This window comes from Acanthopagrus latus, chromosome 22, assembly GCF_904848185.1.
Source record: "Acanthopagrus latus isolate v.2019 chromosome 22, fAcaLat1.1, whole genome shotgun sequence".
Taxonomy (NCBI): domain Eukaryota; kingdom Metazoa; phylum Chordata; class Actinopteri; order Spariformes; family Sparidae; genus Acanthopagrus; species Acanthopagrus latus.
This window is the reverse complement of record NC_051060.1, coordinates 14,970,927-14,997,051: the sequence shown is the minus strand read 5'-3', so window position 1 is coordinate 14,997,051 and position 26,125 is coordinate 14,970,927. Positions and strand designations below refer to the sequence as shown.

At 43.5% G+C, this 26,125-nt stretch overlaps 1 protein-coding gene across 7 annotated transcripts in view; it reads right to left on the bottom strand.

The window, feature by feature from the left end:
• Nucleotides 1-26,125, bottom strand: part of utrn (utrophin) — a 185,651-nt gene that overhangs the window by 57,384 nt on the left and 102,142 nt on the right. For 6 of the 7 annotated variants that reach the window (XM_037085455.1, XM_037085454.1, XM_037085459.1 and 3 more), the window contains 7 exons: nucleotides 20,630-20,802; nucleotides 18,088-18,244; nucleotides 8,863-8,992; nucleotides 6,350-6,618; nucleotides 5,244-5,390; nucleotides 1,651-1,729; nucleotides 202-262 (listed from right to left, as the gene is read on the bottom strand). In XM_037085455.1, coding sequence (XP_036941350.1) covers nucleotides 202-262; nucleotides 1,651-1,729; nucleotides 5,244-5,390; nucleotides 6,350-6,618; nucleotides 8,863-8,992; nucleotides 18,088-18,244; nucleotides 20,630-20,802 — 1,016 coding nt within the window. Of the gene's footprint in view, nucleotides 1-201; nucleotides 263-1,650; nucleotides 1,730-5,243; nucleotides 5,391-6,349; nucleotides 6,619-8,862; nucleotides 8,993-18,087; nucleotides 18,245-20,629; nucleotides 20,803-24,252; nucleotides 24,484-26,125 lie in introns of those variants that run through there. The other variant, XM_037085461.1, reaches the window with a different exon arrangement.

Here is a 26,125-nt window from a genome sequence, read left to right as displayed (position 1 = left end):
GGACACATACCCAAAAAACAAAAAACAAAAAAAACAGGGTTATTCTTGATGCAACAACATTTTTACACACGGTTTTCCTTACTGCCCTGTCATGAATGCCTGCCAGTGTACAATAATCAGGGACCCACACAAACGCACACAAATGCACACACATTTATGCAGACACAAAGATGGCTATGGAGGCAATTTCTCGCCACTTACTTGATGTAATATGGAACCTTATTCTGAGAAACCGCACGTTGCCAGGGGAGCTGCACAGAAGCTGCACAGAGAGAGAGAGAGAGAGAGAGAGAGAGAGAGAGAGAGAGAGGCAAAGATGAAAAGAAAAATGAGAGCAGTCAAAATCGAAACGCAATCTTAATCAACATTGTGCAATTTTATCAGCGAGTACAGTAATCCATTTAGAATTTGGGGGCTTGGCTTGAAATAATTTCTCACATCTAACACTTCCATTATAACACAGTCTGGTCATGTAAGGAAGAATCTCACTGTGCATGAAATTGAGAGGGAGAAAAAAGCAATTGGGTATTGTTTTCTCAGCAGATAGACAGAGGAGGGAGATAATAGGGCATGAAAACAAGAAAAAAAAAACTGTTGAGAGAAGGTGCGACGTGTTCCCCGGTGTATGTTAATCTCTGCGGATTACGAAGGAGGGACTATAAATCCAGACAAGAGCGATCTTGAAAATGACAAGCTGATACAACATTAAAAAAAAAAACAAAAAACAGCCAAATGTGAGACTTGAGGAGCTCTCAAGAGCAACCCGGAGCAGAAATGCTGCTTGATTTATCGCCCGCCCACATTCCCTCCTCCTTGACACAGCCCTACGCTCAGATAGAGAGATGAAAAGACAGTAAAAGAAAAGAGATTAAGCGAGATTGGGAGATATATGAGATGGATAGGGCGAGATAAGGACGCGTGACTTTATTGATCCCTGAGGGAATATTAAGCTACTAGTGTAATGAGAGTGAACGTGTGATGGAGTAGATAGTGTCATAGCGGCGGGGAGATGAAAGAGGAGACAGAGTGGTGTTTTGTCTGGTGCAATTGCAGGGCTCTCAGCCAGGCTTACTTGGTAAATTCATGTGTATTGGTGACACGGCTGAGTTCACCACCTGCTCGAAATCACACGCCGTCCATTTTGTCCGTGTGTGACAGCTAGCAAAGCAAACCAGGTGTAGCAGAAAGAACACTAATGGCTGTATGATTATAGAAAATGAGGATAGAGGGAGAGAGAGACAAGGGGAGCGAGAGACCCGCTGCTTTGTTTAATGTTCACACTCGTGCATTTGTCTTTTCCCTCTTGCTTTGTGTTTAGCTCTCTCTGTTCCCTCTCTCTCTGCTAATGACCACTCCAAAGAGGGTGCAAGAGGATGGAGTCGGTGGAGAGCTGTAATTAAGCCTTGCATTATTCAAGAGTAAAGTGCCTCGTCTGCAAACTGAGCGTGTGGAGTGTGTGCGTGCGTGTGTGTGTGAGCGACCGCGAACGTGCACCCAAACATCGGCCGAGCACTCGTGACTCGTGAAGGCTGAAGATTAGAAGATGGGACGTGAAAAAAATCAGGGAATGTGAAACACTGTAACTGAGTGGAAACAAGTCGCCCTCAACATTTTCTAATTCCCACAAGAGGTAATTGGCTCTGTACTCACTGGAGAGGAAGTGTTGGGAGGAGGGGCCGAAGTCTCGATGGGCTTCCTGGAGCAGCTTCAGCCTGTCTTCCACCGCCACCTGCACGATGATGGCACACAGAGGAGAGGAGAGGAGAGGAGAGGAGACAGTCAGCTGTGGGCCTGAACTCAGGCAAAACTGAACTTTACAGTGGCTGGAGGCGGCGTCATGGTTGGAATGATTTCAATTTGTGTGTACTTAAGTTGGAAGTGGAAGTGGTTTAAATATATACTGTATCATATCTTGAATGAGTTTAAGGGTCATATGTGTATATATTTACCACTGTATAGCAGTTTGCCAATTTAAAAAGAATCGTTTAGACATTATATAGCCCAAACTTGAGAAATCCAAACATGCGAGCTAGAGTACTCTCACAGGATACTGCGGCATGTAAACACCTGAACCTTATTGCTGTCTGCCATGTGCAAGACTGAAGAGTGATATGACGATGACACATACTGCATATATTGTCATACACTGTAGTTAAGTTTGAAAAAAATATAGCTACATGGTACAAATGGAATGGCAAAATCTTGCCGTACACAAACTGTCTCGAGGTATCGTTCACTTACAGGGTGACGTAAAAATTTTTCTTCATCACTTATGATCAGACGGAGAAACCAAATCAAACACAGAGGAAAATACCGCAGCAAGACAGCAAGAAACCAAACACTTGTTCATCCCCCCACTGCTGAGATGACTCAAGCTGCGCCAAAACCGCAGAGTGAGATACGCAGGAGTCAAAAACATGTTGGTATGATAGATCAGAAGCCTGAATAATATCAGAAACGCGTGGCCTCTCGCGCTGCATGCAAACATCATTTATTGAATATGATCACTGCCAGGACAAATTCAGAACCAAAATGAAACTGCATTTCAAAAAACCTTTGGATAGGTCACTTATAAATAATGCCAGATCAACTGTTAAACTTTGCACACTTTGAGTTATCAATCACACACACATCCTCTCCTCCGTGAAATCTGTGTATTGACCTCTCAGGCAGTGCACCTGTGCCTGGCGTGACTGTGTGGTTGCTTGGCTCCATCAGGCTCACTAGCAGGTCAATATTGGCACTCTGTAAAACTGAGAGACAGACAGACAGACACACACACACACACACTCCTCAGGCGTTATGGTAGCCAGATAACAGCTGTCCACACAGGGATCCTGGAAATGGGCACAGAAGAGGGCAATAGCTCAGTTTCTATCTGGCCATTAATGGCTATCATGGCCTCTGTCCCACAGAGAAGAAGATGGGAGCTGTCTGCATTTGAAAACCAAATCATCAAACTACACAGTCAGACCTGGCTTATTAGTGAAGCCGTCGCCTTCCTGCAGGCTGAAAGACAAAAAGGAGCAGACAGCAGGGAGACGAAGCGAGCCGTCCACGAAACTCTGTCCTGCTCTGATTCGGTGTGTGAGTTATGGTCATTCTCCAGGCAGAAAGACTATTAGTGGGTATCTGTACAGTACATGGGAAATATCACAAGGCTACAAATTAGCCCAGCTACCCAGTGTCTCTCTGCGGCAGTGTCACACTTAAAAAAAAGGGACGACTCCCCAAGATTTCTCTTTTCCCTCAACACATAACACCCTTCCCTGCTTTTTTTCTGCCCACACTCGCAACTCATTTATCTACGCCGACGATGCCGCGCGGCTGTATACAAGAAAAACTTCAAATGCCGTCTGTAGAAACACAATTTCCATGACAGAGTCTTTGATTCCATCGCAGCTGGGCGGTCTGACCTGTATTCAGTCCTCCTACCACTGGGAACTGGGGACATAATCAGCCAGCCACGTCAAAGATCTAAAAGCCTCAAAGAAGTCAGTCATTAAGGAGAACTTTGATTTCACATTTTTCACCACCTATCTCTGGCATGATCAAAACATGAAGATATACAGGAGATGGTATAGTATAGGAGTATAGCAGAGCTGTTGTTAAGTGTATGAAGATCTGATGAAAACACAGTGTTAAAGAATAAAGAAATGAGACATCTGAGCTTGAATGGTTTCTCTGCTGTGTGCCTGATGCGCACTCTCTTCTGCTCACATTCGTCTCGTCACTGGTTGGATGAGCCGGAACGACTGAAAGTTCTATCGAAATCATAGTAGTATCTTGCATCAATAGATGCCCAACTCAAATGGGCTTAGAAGGCAGACCATCATCCATGGAAATAGGTGTCAGATTCCAATACAGTAGCATATTCTCTATGGCTTCAGGCCTAACATGAATCAAATAAACTGATCTGATGATTGGAGGTTGTGTAAGACTATCGCTTTGTTCTCCTGCTCCCTCTAAATCCCCTAATCCCTCTTGACCTCCTTGCTGCCACTTGCTTGCCTTGTAAAATTAGCTGCAGCTGCTTGTACTTGATCCTCCACCTAGGGCTGCGCGATATCGCAAAAACAATTGACAATGCAATACGTTTGTTGTCTGTCATATGGAAATGAAAAACAGAAGTGTATTGAAAAGTGGCTAGTGTATGGACGTGATGCTACAGTACAGTAACAGTGGAGGACACCATGGTTACAACCAAAATGTCTTAATATTCAGTGCCGCAAACTTGCTTGAATGCCCTGAAAACACAAACTGCACATCTAAAATGTTAAAGAGCTGAGTGAATTTGCCTTAATTAACACTGTGCCTTGTGTGCATGGTCACATTGCAATGCTGAAATGGTATAGCAGCCCTAGCTCAGTACTTCAATCTCTGTTTTTTCACTTGTTAACCACATCACATCTTTCATAGAAACTTCTGACACTAAGCTGCATTGAAATTGGGGGTCAGGGGGTCTCCTACAGGTGGTGACTGAGAGTGTTGCATGTGAATTACATAACGAGACAATAGATCTGTCAAAAGCTGGAGGCCTTTTGGATTTTCTGTCATTGTTATGTCATGACATAAAATATGCATATATTGTATCACGTATTATTCAGTCTCGTTTGTCTTATTTTCCAAGCTTTCCAAATAAAGTTAGCCCACACTTTGACAGCTTCTCATTTTGTTAACGTGCACTCAAAGCAGGGGCTGAGAAAATCGCAGAGCTCGCCGAAGCGTGCACCGCTACGTCCTGTAAACCCACACCTGTCCAACTAAAATGCCAAGTTTTAAAGAAGTCCCACACTTCTCCACGACTTGATGTTTAGTGACAAAGTGCTGCAGTGAGAATGCAGCTGCGCTCAAATCAAACTGGTACGCAGGTAGAGGGACAACTCTTAGTCCCCTGCGACTTCAGCTGACACAAAATGAAATCAACATGCATGTACACGGTGAGAGGAGACACTGAGGGAGACAGAAGAGATGAAAACACCTAAGCAGGCGGGAGGATGAGGGAAGAGGAAGACTGAGGATCAAGATATATTGAAAAACAGAATTTGTAGAGGCGAGGGTGGACAAAACGCTGTGGGAGAAAAGTGGCAGAGAACCTTGAAGGAAGAAAGGAAGAAAGAAAGAGGGTGTGTGCATGCGTGCATGAGTGTGTGTGTGTGTGTGTGTGTGTGTGTGTGTGTGTGTGTGTGTGTGTGTGTGTGTGTGTGCTCATCTGCAAATGATTCAGTGAGGATTCAAAGTACCTGGAGTAGTTTCCACCTCATGTTGAGCTGGTCCAGCTGTCTTGAGGCGGTGGAGGACAGCTGGATGTCCAACGGCGTCAACTCTGCGGAAAGCTCGTTGACGGTTCGTACATCCTGACGTAACGGGGCGATCTCTTCTCTGAAGGTCTGAACAGAAAGTTTGATATTGTTGCAGGGGCGATATTGCAGTTATAAACTTATAAACTTAATTACATAGTCGTGTTCCTGTTGCAGAGACTGTCAGTTTATCTTAGCTGCTGTTTATCTCTTTTGTTTTGACCTCATAGTCTCTAAGTGGAGATAAATTAAGTTACAATTGAGTTTTCTTTTGCTGTAATTTCAATTTAGACTTGCTACCGCGGCTTTCAATATAAACTTAATGCCTGCTTTCTTTGTCTGTGTCACGTACTGGAGAGGAGTGTTTCCACGGCTGTAGCAAAATCTATTAATAGAAAGTTTTATTCAAAGTGGACGCCTACAAGACGTGGATATTAAGAGCCATAATTGGCCAGACTGTTCATACCACAGGGAGGTAATCAGAGAGATGTGAGCTGGTGTAACAGACAGCCAAATGAATGCAACAGCGAAGGAGCCGCTGTTTGTCTTCCCTCCGTCCTCTATTTCTCCTCTGTCACTTTTTCATTGATTGTTTACTGTTTATTAGGAAGTGCTGTCATTTTATCTGCTCTCGTACTAAATGTGTTGCTTGTTTCTTGGCCGGGAACAAAAAGGCATCCTCAAATTTTGACGAGTAGCATTTGCAAACAGACCGGACAGAATCATTAAAGCCGGCACATGATCAAATCAGAGGGAGAGGAGAATGTGGAGAGCGTGCGAGAATTCACAGCCAAGTTTTGGTCACAACATTGCGTGCACTCGCTTCATGGATGTATTTTGGCTGCTTTTACTATCTCAAATGACAGACAGCAGTGCCAACTTTACTTGCTCAAAGGGTGATTTGCAAAGTAGACAGACAATTCACAGTCAGTGTTTCCAGATCCTGCCTCAGGTCTTCGTGTTTAACTGATGTGCACACAGGTGGGGTGCCTCGCTCCTTGACTTGATGTCTCAATGACTAATGTGCGTGTGCCGTCTCTGTGACTCACCATGGTCTTGTCGATGTGGTCCTGCAGAGAGTCGATCAGCAGATCTCCCACCGGCTGCCAGGTGGCTTTGGCCTCCTCTGCCTGAGTCAGCCGCAGGTCGAGCTGGTCCATTGAGCTCTGCAGCTCCTGGAGGCGCTCCAAGGCTCGCTCCACCTGACTCTGCCAGCCGCCCATGTGACCTTTCAGGCGCTCCCACCGCTCCATCACCTCGCCCGTCTGCTTGCGGATGGCCCGGGCCAGACCTCGGGCCTTCTCCTCTGGGGTGAGGTCTGGGGGAAGTGAGGTGAGAAGACAGGTGGGTATAGAAGTTCTTTTGCTGACAAAGACGCCTGTCATGAGCTTTGCTATTCTTTAGTTTCTAGTTTCTATCAAGCTGCGTGGTATTTTTCACCAACAATCAAATCTTTGACATGGAAACCATTCAACTCTTTGCACCCAGCTGGCTCGATTCATCTCAGAAAGCACAACTTATTCTATAGTAACGACATTTATGTTTTCAAGTTACGGACTTATTTCAAATTCAAAGAGAGAGAGAGAGAGAAATCTTGCAGATAATTTCATGTCAGCTTTGAACCTTTTCATAATATGGTAGTCCTAATTAATGGAACGCTGTCACATGAATTCTGTTCTATTACAATTTATTACATCTCCCATAAAATAATACAGACCAAAGGCTTAAACATGAAAGGCAAATTCATAAAAGGTTATTCTGACTCGATCTGCATAAATATTTATCACTCTAAATGTTGTTTTGTATCATTAATGTTAAGGTCCTCAATAAGCCTTTTCTTGGGCATTTTCCCTCTTCCTGCACTTTCAATTATCTGTGTGTCCTTTGGCAAACAAGCTCAGCTCAAGATGAGGAGAGAGGAGAGACCAGCAGAAGGTAATAAAACAAGAAAAGGGGATCTTAATTAGGGGAGGGTGGAAGGAAATGCAGTTAACGTGTGAAAGAAAGGGCGAGACAGACAGAGGATCCAGAGAATGAGGGAGGGTAGGGGAGGCGAAAGGAGATGATGAGATGTGACACCTCAGAGGATTTGAAGAAGAAATGGTCAGAGGAGGTAACTGCTCCCCAAACGCTCACTTTAACTATAAAGAAAGATGAGCAGCTTTTTATGAGTTCCAAGGTCTCGTCTCCGGAGTAGTGACTGGATTACCATCTTCACCTGTTGGTCGCTCTGCAATCTCTCTTTTTCCCCCCTCCTTCACATGCACACACACAAGTCGCACATCTTTGAGACGTACTGTGCGGCAGCTAGCGTCTCATGCAGACGCACACACACCACGTTACCGTGTCTGTCTTTTGCAGTGAGGAATGTAGAGTACAGACAAATCAATGAAAGTCAATCAAGTGGCGAAGACAAAACCAAACTAGTGAGAGAGAGAATGTCAGACAATTGAAGTTGTTAAGACTTTACTTCAGTGTCACATTGAGAAATCCCATCTCCTCTGATTAAACAACAAGCGCAGCCTCTGATCTTAAATCAGCTTTTTATCTATTTATACAATGAGGCGACGCTTTGATATCCGTATCAGAGATCACAGGCAACAAGCCTATCGGAATGCGCTCTGAAGTCCTGCCACACCCCTAACACAGCCCCTTGGGTTGGTTTAATTATTTACACAGTAGGGTTTTTGGTTTGAAGCGAAATGTGCTGACTTAACCAAGACTTCCGTGCCGCATCCAACGGAGACTGAGAGGGAATGCTGAATGAGTCGCTGCATATTTAATTCTTGGGCGCTCTGTTAGATATCGCCATTATCATTGGCTCAGATTTGAGTGAATTATGTTTCAAGGGTGCTTAACCTCAAAACCAGGCCACATAAGTCTTTATGTTCGGTTTAAAGAAAACCAGACAGGCTTGCTGTGAATGTCTGAGTGCTTTCTGGTGCACAGTGGACCGAGTGAGACACCTTGCTGATTTGGTACGCCAAGCTGTTTAAAAAGGAGTCTATGGAGGCATACCGGTGACTGAGGGGTGAAAGACACTTAACATGTAATCTAAACAGCCCCCAGGTTTAAGTACAGCCAAGGGCCTTTGGTCCATGTCATCGCCCCGCTTTCTCTCCCTTCATTTCTGTAAGTGCACTATATCTTATCCAATGAAGGAAAAAAGCACCCCACACAAAAAAGGAGTCTATTTTTATTATCATGACTATTCAATCATGCTGCATTTTCTCGAGGTCCAATTAATACTGAAAGACTTACTCTACTATTGAAAGATGAGACCTTAGACTTACTTAGAAATGGAACCTTCCTTCTTTTTTAGGTTCCTTGAAGGAATCCATGAATGAAACCTGGAAGGTGAAACTCTTTCTGCCCCATGTGCCATGAAGCAGTTCTCAAAGGACTGAACAGGCCCCATCTTTGGCAGAGGTATCTAGTCCTGCTATAAATCCATGGTTAACGCACAGTGTGTTGACAGCCGAGCTGCTCTCCAATGCAATTATCTTCTTTTCCTCCCCCAGACATTAACATAAATATATGTACAGGTTGAGTGTTAACGTACCAGTCTTTGGCTGCAGGTTCTTGCGTGGCTCTCCGGGACCCTCGATGGGCTGGTCAGCCAGAAACATACGGGCTTGATCCAAAGTGGTGACCACCAAGTGCTCACGTTCCTTCAGTTCTGACCGGAGCATCTGCAAGAGATACGCAAAACAAAGCGGGTTAGAGGGCCGTCAGTCTTGAACAGATGACAGCATAAATTGCTGGCTAGAAACCGGTTGAGCTCTGTGGTGATCCTAAAAGATGCATGTGAGAAGAGATACACATTTTTCAACAGAAAATTTCAAAAGGGGTAATTAATGCATTTCCTCTGCAGGTATGTGCATGGTCCCAACTCTCCTGATCTAGTCTGCACCAATGAACTCAAAATGAACCTGCTGTACTGTATATAAACTAGGTAATGTATCCAGATTGCTGTTCCCCCCACAGAGACATCTACTAATCAACCAGTTCTGCTTAAATCAGCTCTGACTTTTCTGACTCATCAAATTACATAAGAGGCGCTTATGATTAACTCACACACGCACATATGCATCTAAAGAACAAGAGCAGATGCTCGAGTTCAGCTTATGGACGAGATAAACAACGCTCTGGACGGCTAATTAGGGTTTGCACTGCATCACGAAACGCTTTTCTCTGCCCACTCCCAACTTATTATAAGGGAAAAGCAAGCGAGAGGTCGGGGAGAGAGAGGCGTTCTGTTTGGAGCACACGGGTCAAACTGGGCATTTCCTTCGGGTCGCCATGAAATTAGCTGAGTGATCCACGGAATTAAGTGAGTGTCTGGGCGCCGTAACCCTGCAGGAATTGTCATTACAGAGCCGGAATGAAATACCACATATCGTGCCCATCTTCTCTCCAAACACACACAAGCTCGTAGGCATCCACACACACCCTGAGGAGCAGGAGACCAGATGGTAAAAGTTCACAAGCCGATTTGATGGACACTTTTCTTAACCTCACGCCACAGCCCAGAGCAGCCGATAAAAAGCGTGAAGAGGGAGCGAGCATGGCATGTAACGGTATAATTATGCTTGTTTTAGTGTAAGTGCGACCCCAGGGGACTCCGTTGCCTACCGGAGTGTGGGATTGCTTTGTGAGGAGGCGACGTTGTTTAAGATGCTGTGAGGCAAGTTGATTAGACGGGACGACTTGCTTTGATAACATCTCACACTCATCAGACTCATCAAACAGATGAGCGCAGCGAAAAATAAGATGCCAAAAATTCTGTTTTTTCCTCCGCGCCAACAACGCCGGCTGAGTGGCAGATGACAACATGCTGGGTTCAGGGGGAGCGTATACACAGCACCATCTGAAGAGATAAGAAGAGAGTGGGAAAAGAGAGGCAGGGTAGGAGGGTGGGAAACCTTGAGATGTACACACTCTTTTTCTTGTTCTAGTTCTGAGAGAGAAAGAAAGAAAGAAAAAAAAGCTCATTTCAGGAAGCAAGTTTTTTTTTTTTTTGTAAAAGTTTAGTTCAGCCCGCTGCAATGACAATTTTACACAGCCTCCTGTGGACAAACGCACCTTCGCGCTGAAATGGAGCTTCCTGCTGAACACAAATTAAATCACCACTGCTAATAAATGGCTCGCTCCGTTCCAATGATTTCCTCCCAGCTCACATGGAGGAAACATAATAGGCAGGTAGCTCAGAGAGGGGACCTTGAGAGATAGAAACTAAATGAGGGGTGATTGAGGAAGAGGAAAAAGGGGTGTGTATGGGGAACAAAGACAGAAAAAAAGGGGGTTGGTGGGGAGTTGTGTAGACAACTACCACTAGAAAAACAACTTCTTGCTTGTTTTTTGTTTTGTTTTGTTTTGCACAGATTTGGTGGCGGCTTAAATGAGGCTTTAGATGGGATTGAACTAAGTGTGAGAAGCCTGTTTATTTGCAGATATTCTTCGCACGTGGCTTAGAGTCTAGCAAGTGAAATTTTCTGATATAAGTTTTATATATAACTTTAAAAAAATCCCTGCCTGCAAATCACAGATAGCAGCTCAGTGTGGGGACAAATAACATGCTGATGCAAAAATCCCTGGTTGGATAAATCAGGGATGTTTGATAACAACAAGGTGTAACAGGAACTAATATTTACAGCAACATCAAACCAGCCTGCATGCTGCAGTAACCGTGCAGATCAATGTTTTAGATGTAAGGAAATATGCTAACTTCACTTAAAAAGTGAGCAGCGGTGTGATGAGGTCAATCCAACTGCACAATTGAGACATTGTTGGTCCTTGACCAAAATAAAACCAAACTCATTTTCAGTGCTTTTTTTCCCTGAAATTTCTGACTTTATATTCTCTAAGAATATAAAAAAGAAATTACTCGAGCTCTGTTGGTTTTTTTCTCATAAATGCATTGTTCTCTGAGAATTTCCAAGTCTGTGTCTTTTTAGTTTTATCTTGCAAATGTTATGACTTCATCGTCTGAGTGCATATTCAAGCTATTTCTTGTTAAATCCACTCTATTCTCAGAGAATATTGGAATATTGTTTCCTCCTGTCTGCTGCCGAGATGCTGCTGCTCCAGCAGACTACTCCATAGCAAATGGCTGATGCCACCACAGAGTCATAGAAAGAGGTCAGGAGTTCCACCTGCACTCCAAACATCATCCAAGGTTTTGTCTTATCATTAGTTCCCTATCAGCTAAATTTACTGAATAATCATTTCAGATTTTTTAGCCAGTAAACGTCCCCACTAGCTAACCACTAAAATGATAGTTGAACAGCTTTCAACATTTGATATGATCTTATCATGACATTATTTTACAAATATGTTACGTTCAAATGAATTATTGCACGCAAGCTGTAATCAAAGATCGAACAGAACTGTTAATTTAAGTTTTTTTGTTTTACACATGAAGAGTTTGGTTTTATGTAATGCTTAAAAGCAGAACACAGTTGACTGCTTCGGGAATTAGTTTGATTCTGCCGTGGGTGTTTTGCATATATATGCAAATCGGGACTTAATGGTGTGTTGATTTTACAAATTTCTTTATTAATTGTTTCCAAGAACAGCTTTCAGGCATGTGTAAATCCTTAAAGTGCTCAGAAAAATGGAAATGTAAACACCGACTGTGCAAATGCATGACGACATGGCAATCTGCTCATGAGGATCATGCAAAGCCCAGGAAGAGCTATTAAATGGACTTTGTGATTATTTTGTCAAGTGATTTCAAGGTCAAGCATGAACACTGAATCTCATTATTAATATAAAGTGTCTTGCTTATTGTAGCTGTATTACTTGTTTATGACAATAAATCTTGAAATGTGTGACAGCAGTGTTCCCCCAAAATGTCGTCCTTCATTGTTAACTGGCTCCAAAGACACACAAGGTTGTAACAATGGCATCACAAGCAGTGCCAAGTAATTCCCTCAGTTAAAAAAAAAAAACAACCTCTCTTGTCTGTCATCCAGCCACTGGGCATCCTTGCAGTTCAGACAGACGACGCACCAAAGACCTTTCCCTGACACTCACACTTTTTTTTTTTTTTTTTTTACTGAAACTTCAATGCGCTCACATTATCAGAGTGTCACACAGGGACACACTTTGCAGAGAGAGCATGAGAGGTAAATATCAAACACATGTACGGCTTTCAGGTTGGGAAAAAAGCAGTTTTTTTCCCCCCTCTCGCAAATCCCAGCTGGCCTATGAGTGATAAGACATGGCTGTCTATGTCAAAGATAAAAGCAGGCAGGTCCTCACTCTGCTCTTCTTCTTAATAGTATTTAACGCTCGCACATTAGAATACAGTCTGGACTCCTGTGATTTGTGAGGGCCGGAGGAGGAAAGGACGGCCGCTTGTCAGTCTTGCAATACTTCCGACATCTATCTTGTAGGTATGCGTGACCTTGGTTGTGTCAGCGTCTGGTTGTTTGTGTCCAGGTCTGTGTGTGTGTGTGTGTGTGAGTGTGTGGCCGCAGCAGCACTCTTATCACCGTGTGCCCAGTGCTGTGGTGGCGATAAGATAGCATCACAACACAGCTACTTTCGGAGCGCTGCCAAACATCCCTCTTCCCGCTCTCAAAACCCTGCTATCTCAGCCTCTCCACAATATTACCGAGCCCCCTCATCTTCTTCCCGGCAAAAAAAAAAAAAAAAAAAAAAAAAACCCTCCTGATAGGACCACTACAATAAAGCGGCTCTCCACATCAGAAAAGCACCTGACTGGGACACAAGGAGCCTTCACAATAGGGGCTCACTCACATGCACGAGGAAATTGCAAATTGTCAAGAAACTGTTTCCCTCCAGTGGATAAAAATAAATAATAGGAGTATTTTTAAGTGTTTGTGGTGACGACAAACCTTTGAAACACACTGTGATACAGAGTAAGACCCCCCCCCACAAGTGCAGTAAGAAATGCTCAATTCCGTTCTTTTCCCCGTCAGCTCTCAATAATAAAAATTTTGTGTTTTATATTGCTGAGGTGTAGAGTCAACATTTTACTCTATAATGGATAGAGTTCTCAGTCATCCAGGTCATGCTAACACTAAGTGCTATATCTTAGGCATTTGGATTTGTTTTAGTTTCTTGAAGACGTTTCACCTTTAATCCAATGTCCAAATGTCCAAATTGAGTGAAACAACAATCTCCCGGAGCCCAAAGGGACCACTTACAACTGCTCCTTTTGCCCAGCCGACGGTCTGATACCCAATGACTCTTCCTTAACGATCAACCATTAAATTGAGTGAGCGAATGTTTGACATTTTGCCTGAAAAATGACTGAAATGAGTAATCAATTAAAACCATCGACTATGACATCACGAAACGGCTGCTAACAAACGTGCAGGCGAGCAGACAAAAACAATTAAAGTTATTTAAAGCGAGGAGATTGTGAGTCCTTCCCTTCCTGAGAGATAAGGTGGAGTCCAGCACAGCAATTTAATCCATTTGATTCTCCTTTACGGCCTGTCCATTCAGGTGCAAATTGAGCTAATCAATCATGCAGGCACAATGATTAAGATTGCTTCTGTAGCAGATTATGAGACGCTCCACGCTTTAGACAGGGTAATTGTATGCTGTTTAAGCATATCGAGCCCTAAATTAACTGCCAAGTTAAATATATTAAAATTTAAACAGAACCACACTTTGTCTGTTTATCTTCATATTTATTTAATTCTGAAATATCTAGAGTAGACTGTGACTGTCTGGACTGTCCTGAGAATGGAGGCAAAGAGCCAACTGTTGCCGAAAGATAGGAGTTGTTAAAAATGCCCAGAAGTGCCAGCTCCCTTGTTCCCACTCCTTGATCTAAAAGCTGTTAATTTAATAGAGCAGACTGATGAGTTTAATCAGCTGGATGCTGACAAAGGCCTTTTATTGGGTAATTGAATGTGCGATTAATAAATACTATTAGGGCCATTTTAGCAGGGAAAAACACAGACACAGATCAATACCGAGGGGAGGGAGCAGAACTCACTCAAGCCAGACAGGACGATGCCCTTCCCCTCCCTAATCTAATGCGAAAAAGTGAATATCTGGGAAAACAAACAGGTGAAAACGTGTCTTTTCACATATAAGCCTCTTTTCTTTGTTCTCTCCCTCTTCATATAATTTTGCTTCTGTTTACCATTTTGTGCCCATCGCTCTCTCCTCTGTTCAGACCACTGCTCCCTCATATTTTTCTTTCTTCAGATTCTATAATAACATCAATATCAATTGCTCTCTGTTGGGCGCAGTGGCTTAGCCTTCCTCTTTTATCTCTTCAAGTCTCAGAAAAAAGAAAGAGGGGAAGAAGACAGTTTTTTTCCCCACTTACCCCCTTCTAAGCCCTCCCTTCCTCATATATACAAATTTCCATATATCTATACACATTTCCTCCATCACGCCGGCAGAGCAGCTGGTGTCTGTGTGTTAACACTTCGTGACTGAAATGTATGTGGATGTATGCGTGAGCGCGGGGGACTTGTGTGTGTGTGTGTGTGTGTGTGTGTGTGTGTGTGTGTGTGTGTGTGTGTGTGTGTGTGTGTGTGTGTGTGTGTGTGCCTGAGTGTGTGTCGATGTAAGCAAGTAAAAGAGCATGACGTGTTCAAAGCCCCAGCTTTTTGTGCTGCTCAGCCCCCTCATCCCTCTCAGGGTCGGCAAGACCTCCAGGCCAATCTATTAAGAATACAGAGGAGAGGGAAGTGAAGGGAAAAAATACAACATAGTCAAAGTGAAAAAAGTGAGCCTTCAACTCCTCGGTTCCTTTATTTCCAGTTTCGGCGTCATAAGGCTGAAGACGCAGGGATGGAAAAAGGGAAAGGAGAGAAGACAGAATGAGAAATAATGTGTGACGGCAAAGAGGGAGAGAGACTGTAAGGAAAGAAGACGCGAAGGTGAGGGAGGGCCATCAGATGGCCAGACACCACAGAGACGAAAAGTAGATGGAAGAGCTGAAAGACGGTTAGGGGAAGAGGACTGATGCAGGGGGGATTGTATCCTCCTGTGGTTATTGTGTGCTCTCAGTCCCATTCCTTATCTAATGGACCTTGTCTGATCTGCTGGGTACGCAGCGCGCCTCTGTTGTCTGTCAGACACAGAGAACATCATCTCAAACCTCAGAGGACACGTTCTGATTTACCTGGACAGGCTTTCATCGTCCCCATGGCTCGACGATGCAGACGGGACTGAAAATCAGACACTGACTCCTTAACTTAAGTGGCCATTACTGGCGAACAGATTGGCAGAATACTTCTATGACGATCTTTAAATGAAAACACTTAAATCATACATCTCTTTGCTCAACAGATGATACACATAATGAGGGCCAGATCAGCTCCAATTAGGCGAAAAAGTTTGCTTCTCCCTGGATACAAAATATGGATCTGGTCTTCCATTTTTAACATTTTTAGCGATTTCAAGAGAAGCCATTCTTCTACTTAATCTGTTGAATGATGACTCTTCATTAAAATCATTAAAAGACTATACTTAGCAGGCACGGCAGCGGCCAAGAAATTGATTGTCTGCCAATTCAAATAGCCCCACGCCGTCTCTACAGTAGATCAGTTATCTGCTTCTCTCAATATTCTGGCTTTGAAATTAGAGGCCCCACTGAGCCCGTCCCTTTTCTTTTTAGACTAAAGCAAAAGTTCCCAGTTCCTTTCTTAGGGATGGAGTTTAGAATTCCTATAGTTTAGAAACTTTTATTAATTGTGTAATGGTGTGCAGGAAGTCAGAGGCGTTGTCTCAAAGAGGAACAGAAACAGAAAGTCACAGTTTTATGATTTTCCAGCAGCCAAAAAAGTGGACATGATTGGCTCTTTGCTGCTATCCCAAGGAACCCAATTCTGGCACATTGAGAATGTGGCAGAGGAGAGGAGAGTTGTAGGAACCAGTGGATGAATTACAACACTATGGTTTTAATTTCACATCATTTTTTGTTTTGTTTTTTGTTGAGCCATCTCAAAACCTGCCTTCCTTCCATATATTAGTGTTGAGGTGTATTTGATTCACGTCGTTATAATGGAGAACATATCTCATTTCAGCTTTTCGCTGGAAAATGATTGCGTCTCTGTTTGCATGATTGCTCAATAAGTCTTGATTAGTAGCAGAATGAAATAAGAAAATGCAATGTAATATACAATCACGCAATAATAAACTGTAATGAAACCTTACAGATCTTTGAAGTAGATAGACACACAGAAATTACTGTGCATTTGTTGAACCTACATAGGTCTAGTAAGCATTATATACACATATGAATTGGATGTGTGTGTTTGTGTGTACGTCTCTGAGAGAGATCAACAGACTGTGTGTCTGTGATCCTGCACCCACGCATGATAGCACACGTGCTTATTCTCAAGGCGTTTTGGGGAACAAAATGACAGCGTGGTGAACGGGCTGGGGAGAAAGGCATTATGATGTCGAAAGCAACATCAACGGCAGCGACGCTGACTGCTGGACTGAGTGTAAACAGTAGCCACGGGGTGAGTCATCTATCTGAAAGCAATTACACGCCAATGCACTATCACAATAACCAGTAGTTACAATAAATAATACAGTGGGAAACATGGGGGACAAACAGCGGTGATGACAAAGGTGTGAATGGGTCAGCTCAATGACAGCATTGATTCCTTGTTAGAATAAATGATATAGTGTGAAGTAAGGGTGATAAATAACAATTATAAGAATAAAATACAAGAAACAGCAGCGGTGGTTGTGAAGTAATTCGATATTGGTCGTTTAAGGCAGCGTTGATGCAAGTGTTGAGTGACCACAATAACGATGCTGATGATTGAAAATGGGGAGAGTATCACGCTGTGTGCCTGACTGGGGCAATCTGTAGTGTAGCTCAACATACTTAATGTGCTGAACACAGTTACAGAATGTATATGAACACTTCAAAAAGCACCATAAAATACTGCCTATATTTGGGCATGTTATTTATATTGGGAGTATAAGTAGAATGTTTTCTATTGCAAGCTATTTTGTCACCTGAGTACAAAAATGTATAAACCAGTGTTGTTTTGGGAGCAGATTGTTACTTAATGAAGCATATAGTTATTGTCTATATACTGTATAGGCTTTTTTCATGGGAGACTGGTTGTGTAACAAAGGATATGCCAAAAAACTGCTCTTCATCTGTTTATTCACTGCATGTCTGTGACACATTATACAGATATAGATACTTAAACTGTAGTGAAATGCTGATATGGTGTCGATATGACCGTCTACAGGTCATTTTCAGGTCTATTCAAGCCAAGAACTGAGCACGCGTCATGGCAAAAATAGGTAAGACTCCGAATTTCTCAGTGAGACACACTACTCACAAACTACTAATGCAGCCAGTGTATCAAGCCAGTTCGGCTGCATCCAAATCTCCACCCTGGTGACTTGTGGAGTCCTCGCAGACTAAGACCATCGCATCAAGCATGAAGTGGACAACATTATACTAATTTCAATAGAAACAAGGCTACAGACACTACAGAAATATTTGTAAACTAGGATCAAACTTAAAAGAAAAGTCAGGAGGATATCAGGCAAGCATGGTCCATAAGGGCCTGAGGAGCCTTTAAAGCAGGTCTTGTGCCTTTCAGGCCATAATACTTTTAATGTAGACAACGTGCCTAAAATTTTAAGAACACAACTTAAAGCATGGTTAAAACAAAACCGAAAGAAACACGTACTACTTTGTAAAAGATTAAACAACTCAACTTTTTGAAAACTTGAAGAAAACAATGAGAGACAAGGTATGATAAATCTTGTAAAGCATAGCGGGAACATTGCCTGCGGCAACAGTACGCACCGTGCAGTGGTTCTGCTGTTGCAGCAGGGTGGGGACATCGCCTCCGATGGGCATCTGCTTGGCCAGCTCCTCATCCTTCATGCAGATCCACCTCCACAGCTCCTCCAGGAGGCCCAGCAGACGAGACCAGCGCTCGGCACTTGCCTCCAGATGGGCTCTGCCAACATACACCATCCACATAAACTATTATTATACTGCATGCATTTTCAGCTCTAAGCATTGCCACATAAACAGTGTTGGACTGACACATCCAAGTATCTCTTCAGGTGACACATATTGTGCCATACATGGACTGATTGGTTTGCACTAACATAAATAGAGACTTGGCATTTATTTAATGCTGATTTGTGTGATTTAAACAGAAGTTAAACCACATGTGTTCATCATTTTTAGGAAACTGGTTACATAAAAGCTTATTCGAACATAAATGATGAAACTACTAAACTACTTACAAGCCTGATGACTACAAAATCATGTAAAAACCTCATCTGACCACTAGTGAGAGGGGTTGCAGCCCTTCTGGAGAAGATGTCATCTGTTGAAAGGGAACGCAGTTGATTGCTGTGTGGGTGGCTGCATGAATGTAATATGTGTTGATAAGCACTTTTGTTTTTCGCCTCTCCTCTAGGCATAATGCATCTGATCACTGCGCAGAAAGCGCTCCTATCTCCGCTCCCAGAGTTAGCCGTAATTACACATGTACTCCAATTAAGGCATAATGGGCTGCATACAATCAACACACACGGTCCCTCCACCTACTCACTCAACTCGCGCACAAACAGAGTGATCTCCCGCTGTCTATTTTTCCCTCGCTTGTTTTCCTGCGGAACGAGTTCAGCCTATTATGTCTGCAGCGCTTGACCTTGACTCATGCCCATTTATTTTCCGCTCAAAACAAACTCTCCTCACTGCAGAATCTTTCCCTGCATCTTTTCTTTTAAGTTCCTCCGGTTTCTCCCACAGCCTCTCTAACCTTTCCCCCTGCCCCTGTCGCTTTGTTGTGCTCCTGTGCTGCTCCTCTTCCCTTTTCCTCTTTGAACATCTCCATCTGGCCCTGTCAACTCCGCTTCCACCTTCACTTTCTTCACCCATCACCAATCTTTTTTATTTATGCCAAAGCTGTGGCTTATGCCACACCGTCCCTGCCCTCAGAAGTTTATGTGTCGCTGTGGTGTCTCTCAGGACATTTTGGAGGTGAATTTCATCCCTGTGGAGCACAGGAGTTCCTGTATCCCTGCAGCTGACAACAACCCACATGGATCCTCCACAACATGCTGTACATCATGTGTGGCTTTTCATAAATCTAAGACTTGGGAGTCATGTTCCACCGTGAAATGGACTATGTTTGCTCCAGTCACTGGTAAAGGAAAAAGACATTAAGTCAGGGCAGAGTTCGGCATATTGATTTAGTTAACAGAATGTAGCCCTGAGCTCAGCCTAACTCTTGATCTGTTCTTAATGCGCTTTTGCCAAGTGGAGAGAAAGCACGTCCTCTTCAGAAATAGCAATGAGTGCTTGCAACCTTGGGTGCTTGAGTTTTCTTTGTGTGGTATTGTTTTCATATTTGAAGAGCCTAACCGATGTTTTGCTCAGCCAATATCAGCCTATTACAACGTATCTGTTCTCTCTGTCCTCTTTGCACCACTATGAAAATGTATGTAATTTTTAAACAACATAAGGAAGAAAAAGATGCTTGGTGTAACCTATAATTATCAAATTACCAGGGAAGTTTACTGTTAAAGGGTAAGGGTTAAAGGGTAACTCCACCAATTTCAGACATTTAAGTGTGTTTGCAGGTTTTGGGCACTTCTGCATATGAAAACAAATTAATATAAAGCGCTTCATGGCTCCAGTGGAAGCTTCATGTAATCTGATAAACTACCTCCAATAATGTCATTCAGTGGCTAAGTAGCGTTGTGGGTAATGTCGGCACCGGGTTTTGAAAAGGAAGAAGAATGTGTGGAAGAAAAAAAAAGGTGGTATATCTGGTTCGGCCATCTTTAATCTGTCCATTATGAGTCCAACAGCATTATGTGAGTGGAATGTAGACCACCGGATTGCTTTTTCTAAACTTGGAGCCTACATTGCCCATAATGCATCTTATCGCATGAGTGAAGTCACTGGAAGCAAAGTCACTGGAAGCAGCTTCTTCTGTAGTTACCCTTTAAAATGCAAATTTCCTGCCCCCATTACATAGGTTTGTGTCTGAGGGATCATTGCACAAAATGTGTATTTATGTATATATTCTATAAACATACAATATATATAGAATATCAGTCTGATTTTTTTTACACACAGCTATCAGCATCAGTGTCAAAAATCCATTTATTTGATGTGTGATAATTCTCTTCCGCAATGTGTGAGCTACTGGTTGATTTTAATAGTAAGGCAGAGACCTACTTGAACCTCTGCCACGATGGAAACCCTCTGCCAAGATGCAGCAGCAAAAGAGCAGAAAACTGCAATGTGAGCTCCATGACTATAAACAGTGGAGGAAGGACACATATTTCTGTTTGTAGGTGTTGGATAAAGGTTAACTGACCGGATGTTGGCTGATTTGGCCTTCAGGTCACTCCAGCGTTGATTCATGTCATCCAGTCTGTGTTGGAGGAACACGGCTTCCTCTGAGCTGCCCAGAGCCTTGACCATCTTCGACTTGTTCCCGTCCACACTCTTGTAGATGTCATTGTGGGCGTCGATCTCAGCCTGGATGTCCTAGAAATACAAAGAAGGTGAAGAAAAGCTGTCATGAATGACCATTTCTCCTGGAAAACTAAAGTTCTTCGACTAATGCACAGTCAAGCACAGCACTGAGGCGAGGTCATATCAAAATCACCCGCAATTGGAAGTCACAGTCTTCTAGGCTGTCAGAGCTGATTATTCATGAAGCGAAATAACGATGGATTTTGTCACAAGGAGTAATCTTGAGGGAGTTCACGGCATACTGCACTCTACGTTTCTAGAGGGCAGAAAAGTTATATTTTCATGCAATGTCCTAAAGGTACTTTTTGACTGTTTCATGAGAAAGATTTTACCGTCTATTCTTTCTCTGACTTCGAAGGCTCACCTCACCCAGGAGCAAGCCCCTGAGCAATGTCTGCATCCATACTAATGCTGCATTAGGTTGGAGCAGGGCTACGCCAAAGCAGGCTTTGCTAATTTTACGATGGGATACAGCTTGATATACAAATGAACTGCAATGCTACTCCGAAAATGCTGTGTGTATATGTGCGTGTGTGGCTGCAAGGGGCCACTAGACTCAATACAGTGACGAAGCACGATTTTCCCATGCGTATGTGTGCATGCATGAGTGTCCTTAACAAGGCAGCACGATTACACAACCACATCTCAAAGGGTATGTGTGTGAGTGTTTATGTGTGCGGGTGGAACCACAAGGGGGGCTGACGCAAGCAGAGGATCCTGTCAAATGTTTTATTTTTAGATGTGTAAAACTGCTCCATTTTCTGCTCTCTCTGTCTCAACTGGGACTCCCCTCAATTCATCACGTTTGAACTGCAGATAAAGCAAAGACTCCAATACCATATGGATGAGGGTAACGCCGCCCGGAGCGACGAGACAGATTTGCAAATGGGACACAATGAGTGTCGATAAGAGCAGCGTAATGAGACCTATAGCCTGCAACGGCACAGCAATAAAAAAAACTTATTTCATCCACTGTGTGTGAAATGACCCGTCGTCAGAAGCCTGAAGTTGTTGTGTATCTTTCTCATTGTGGCATAACAGATTGGATATTATGCAATCTGCCAAGTTTCATTTTACAATTACTGTAAAACTGCCCTATCTAGGAAAATGCAATAATTGTTGCCGGATGGGTTCATTACAGTCTCGCATTATTCAAATTGTAACAGTTAGCAAAAGTCTTTTGTCAGCCATCACAAATCTGTATATTAAGCGGCAGAATTCGAAATTAAAAAATGTTCATATATTAGATACAGTGCACCAGATGAATGTGCCTGGAAAATGTCAGCAGCCAAATCACGCACGTCACAAATAGTTACATCCTCAAGTAGACAACTCGCGTAATATTATCGTTATCACATACACACACACACACCAACACAGACAGCGGGAGGGGATTAAAATCGTGAGACAACAAATGGGAGACACATATAGAGAACCAGTGACAGACTAGCTGCACTCAATATACTAATACAATACAAAGTTCGTATATAATATAATTTTGTTATTCAAAAATGTATGTATACATATACATTTGTATATATTACAGCACTGTGCCACGGAACAACAACAACAAAATCAAAATTCTTGTGTCTATTTAGTTTTCTTTTTTGTTTCTTTTCCCCACTTTGGCTAAACATCTGTTTTCCATGCCAATAAAGGTCCTTTGAACTGTATTGAACTGACCTGTGTATCGGGTGCACATGACAACATGTCGTGCAATAAGTGGAACCTGTGACGACAGCTCTGCCACTCTAGATACAGTTCAGGCAAAACCCAGTGCAGCTACAGCAGAACCACACTACACACAAAACAACTATCAATTACTGCAGGCGTTCCGTGGCACAGTGCTGTAATTTACTGAATGCCAATAGACATTTCACAAAGGCTGAAGCAAATCCCTTCACTGTGATCTGAAAGGATAATCACCCGCTGGCTTTTTGACACGAATCAAATGCCTCTTTAAAGGTCGCAGGAGAGGGAAAGTGAGCGAGACAGTGGGACAGAAACAGAGAGAGAGAGAGAGAGAGACGGAAAAATACAGACAGAACGATGGACAAAGAGTGAAAGACAGCGAGTCAATCTGTCACTTAGCCAGCTGGCCGTGTTTCAAGTCATTACCCAAGTGCTTCCCTTTTCCTTTTCTTTATCACTTCTCCTTCCACTGAAGGTAACACTGACGGCACACATACGCAGCACAGAAGGCACCAACTGTGTGGGCATACAGAGGCACATGTATTCAATTACAAAGCTGCCTTTTTAAATTCATTTCATCCACTGAACTACTACTCCGAGCCAGTGGTTTATTCATGTCAATGTTTATCCTGAGGTGCTTAATTGGGGTGACGGATCACTTTCTTTCTCTCGGTCTTTCGCTCTCACATACACCCAAACTACAAAAAGAACATTTTAGTGCCACAGGTCATCGTGTCAGCGACAGATTTCCTCCATTTGCCACTAATTTATGTTTTATTTATGGTTTACTGAAAAAATTAAGTCAATATGGGTTTTCTCGTCTTGCAAACTCAAACTGAGCTCTTTCATGTCCGTACACCTATATGCACACATTCACACACACAAAGCCAAGTTACCATTAGCTCCAGGCTAATTGTGAAGACACGGAAGACAGTGACAATGCATTTATGGGAGGCAAGTGACAGACATCGGTGTACACAACAGATGTATGTAAGCATAAAACATGCATACATACATTCATACATAACACAAACGGAGAGCTAATGACTCAACTGAACCACTGCTTCTCTGACCCGCTACCACACACACACACACACACACGCACACACACACACACACACACACTTTATGTGGGTGGAAATGCAGCAGAAAGGTTAATGGGCTCTGGGTTTCATGCACACTCTAATGAGTGATACAGATTTCTTGGTGGTTGTCTGGTTGGAGCATAGATGGGATGTGACAGAGTATCCCATGGAAACTGAAGTTACAACTGCTACTAAATGTTCTATGGAGGATGAAAGCATTACACACACAGTTAAGCTGGAGCGAGAGCAAAATACCCACAAACATGCTGTCCCTTTTGATGATCATTTTTCTTAGAATAAGGATTTCAAACAACAATGACCCTTACTGGGCTTAGCCATGTTTGTCTTTAGCCCTTGACACAATTACTGTAAAGGTTTGCTTTGACAAATTAAGCCTAATTCAAGGCTCTCAGTCTCATTCTATACTAATTTTCTCTCTGCTTGGTAGGGCTCTCTAATAACTAGCAAAGCAGGCCAGAACCGATTATTCCATTTTAATGAGTCCAATAATGAGTACTCAGACCTCATAAAGCGGCCCAAATTAGGTCCACAACTACAAACACAGGCGAAGATGGGGAATGAATGGCGACTGTATTTGGATTCATGCTGTTTAAAGGCTGCATTAAAAAGCCACTGCATGAACAAGACCAAGCCGCAAACAAAACTGTATCCTATAATCAAGTACCTGTTCGAGCTTTCTTAGCAGCTCCTGCAAGCTGAAATTCAAGCCAATCATACTGGAGTGTGTGAAATGGACTCCTCCCACTCCCTGCAGTGCCTACATCTTCTCTTTTATACAGGTGGATGATCAGCAAGGTCTCAGGACAGGTAGGTAAGTCCTCCCGTGGTCAAGGTCAGGCCTCTGATGAGTAGTAAATCCAAAGTAGGAACAATCTTGAATCCAAACCCGAAGATGCCCGACTTTTGTATAAAATTCAAACACAAGAGGGTCAAATCCAGGTCGCCGTCCCAAAACAAGCAATTTACACACTCCACACACCCCGTGGCAGCACTTATGCATGCATGCCGGTGTGTGTATTCGCCCAATCCCACCACATGTTCGTAGCATCCTCTTGGGAAAGGCAGCCGAGCCAAACGGGGGGATGACAGCTACCCTGCAGTCATGCTTCAGAGCTGGGACCGGGATTAAGAGAACGATTGGTGCCACTGGAGGTTTGACAAAGTAGAGGCTGGAGGCTGGCAGCAGAGTTCCTCCAGCCAAAAGTTGGGCACTGAAACTGGGAGGGAAATCCAACAAATACTGGGTGGAGGTCTGCAAAGTGGAGATAACAGTTCGTGTCTTTTAGGGACGGGTAGGCTGATGTAAACATCAGAATGGACGAGGACAGGTGTGGCTGTCTCCCTCAACTTTGCTATGCTTCCCTTCCTCCACTTCCCCTCCGGGGATGAAGGGAGCCGTTTACACGACGTCCGGCGGTCCGACCCAGGGCAGGGCCGGGGCATTTGTTCTCAATTACTCTGATAAAAAAGCACTCTATCCCGGCCAGCCACACTACCCCACACAAGTCATGAGGACAGACGGCGGCACAAAGAGGCACATGGTTTGCCCTCTCGCTCCCCTGACTGAAGGTAGCAGGCTCGAAGAGACAGAGTCACCTCAGTGTCTGCCTTACAAACCGCCCCTCAGGTCTCTAGCCCCGCTCTGGTCTCGCTCTATCACACCCTGCTAATCACTGCCATGACCGGGCCACTTAGTCAAAGAATGCCTTCTTCTTTTTCTGGAGCCACGTGTTCGCAGGGAGCTGCCTCAAGACTCTCGGTCCTCGGTAGGTAGACTGACTCGCCGGCCTCCTTGGGTCCAAAGCTTTGCCGATTATCTTGTCGCCTGTTGAGAGGACGGAGAGGTCGATCTGTTTGCCATGCTCTTCTTTATCCCCCCGCCCCTCAGGGAGTGGAAACTTCTTAAAAAGTTCCTACTTTGGCTTTTCGTTCCCCCGGGTGCTGCATAAACTCCCAGGCTGGTCTCCACATCCCTCTCTCTCTTCTCCCTCCGTTGCTCTCTTCCTCTCTGGCCACTGGCCCCACTCTTTCACACAGCTGTTTATTATTTTGATCAGTATCCTCCCTTTCCCCTCCTCTCTCTACCTCTCTCTCCCCCTCCCTCTCCCCCTTAAACTAACTTGACACACTACACACCCACTTCCTGGGGCCTGTATGGGCAGAGAGTATGGTAGAGAGAGGAGTGATTCAGAACTTCTGCAGTAAAAGAAGTATTCAAAAGTAAGAAAAAGGCTGAATTGATGGCAGTAAGAAAATTGGCCCAGTGCAAGGGCAAGATGACAGAATCAGAGGAATAAAAAAGAGATGTCTGGGAGAGTTAATAGAAAGAAAGTGAGGGCAGGGGGGCAAGTGAACAGAGCTTTACTTGTGGAATTTTTTAGCTGTCCAGGTCTGGAGTATTGAAAACACGGCTATTATGATAAAAAGAAAAGAAAAAGAAGGTAAAGTGAAGTTTGGGATGGTAAGGTGGCTGCGTGTCAAGACAGGGCAGATATAATCATCTGCACACATTATTCATGCATTTTAATCAATGAACA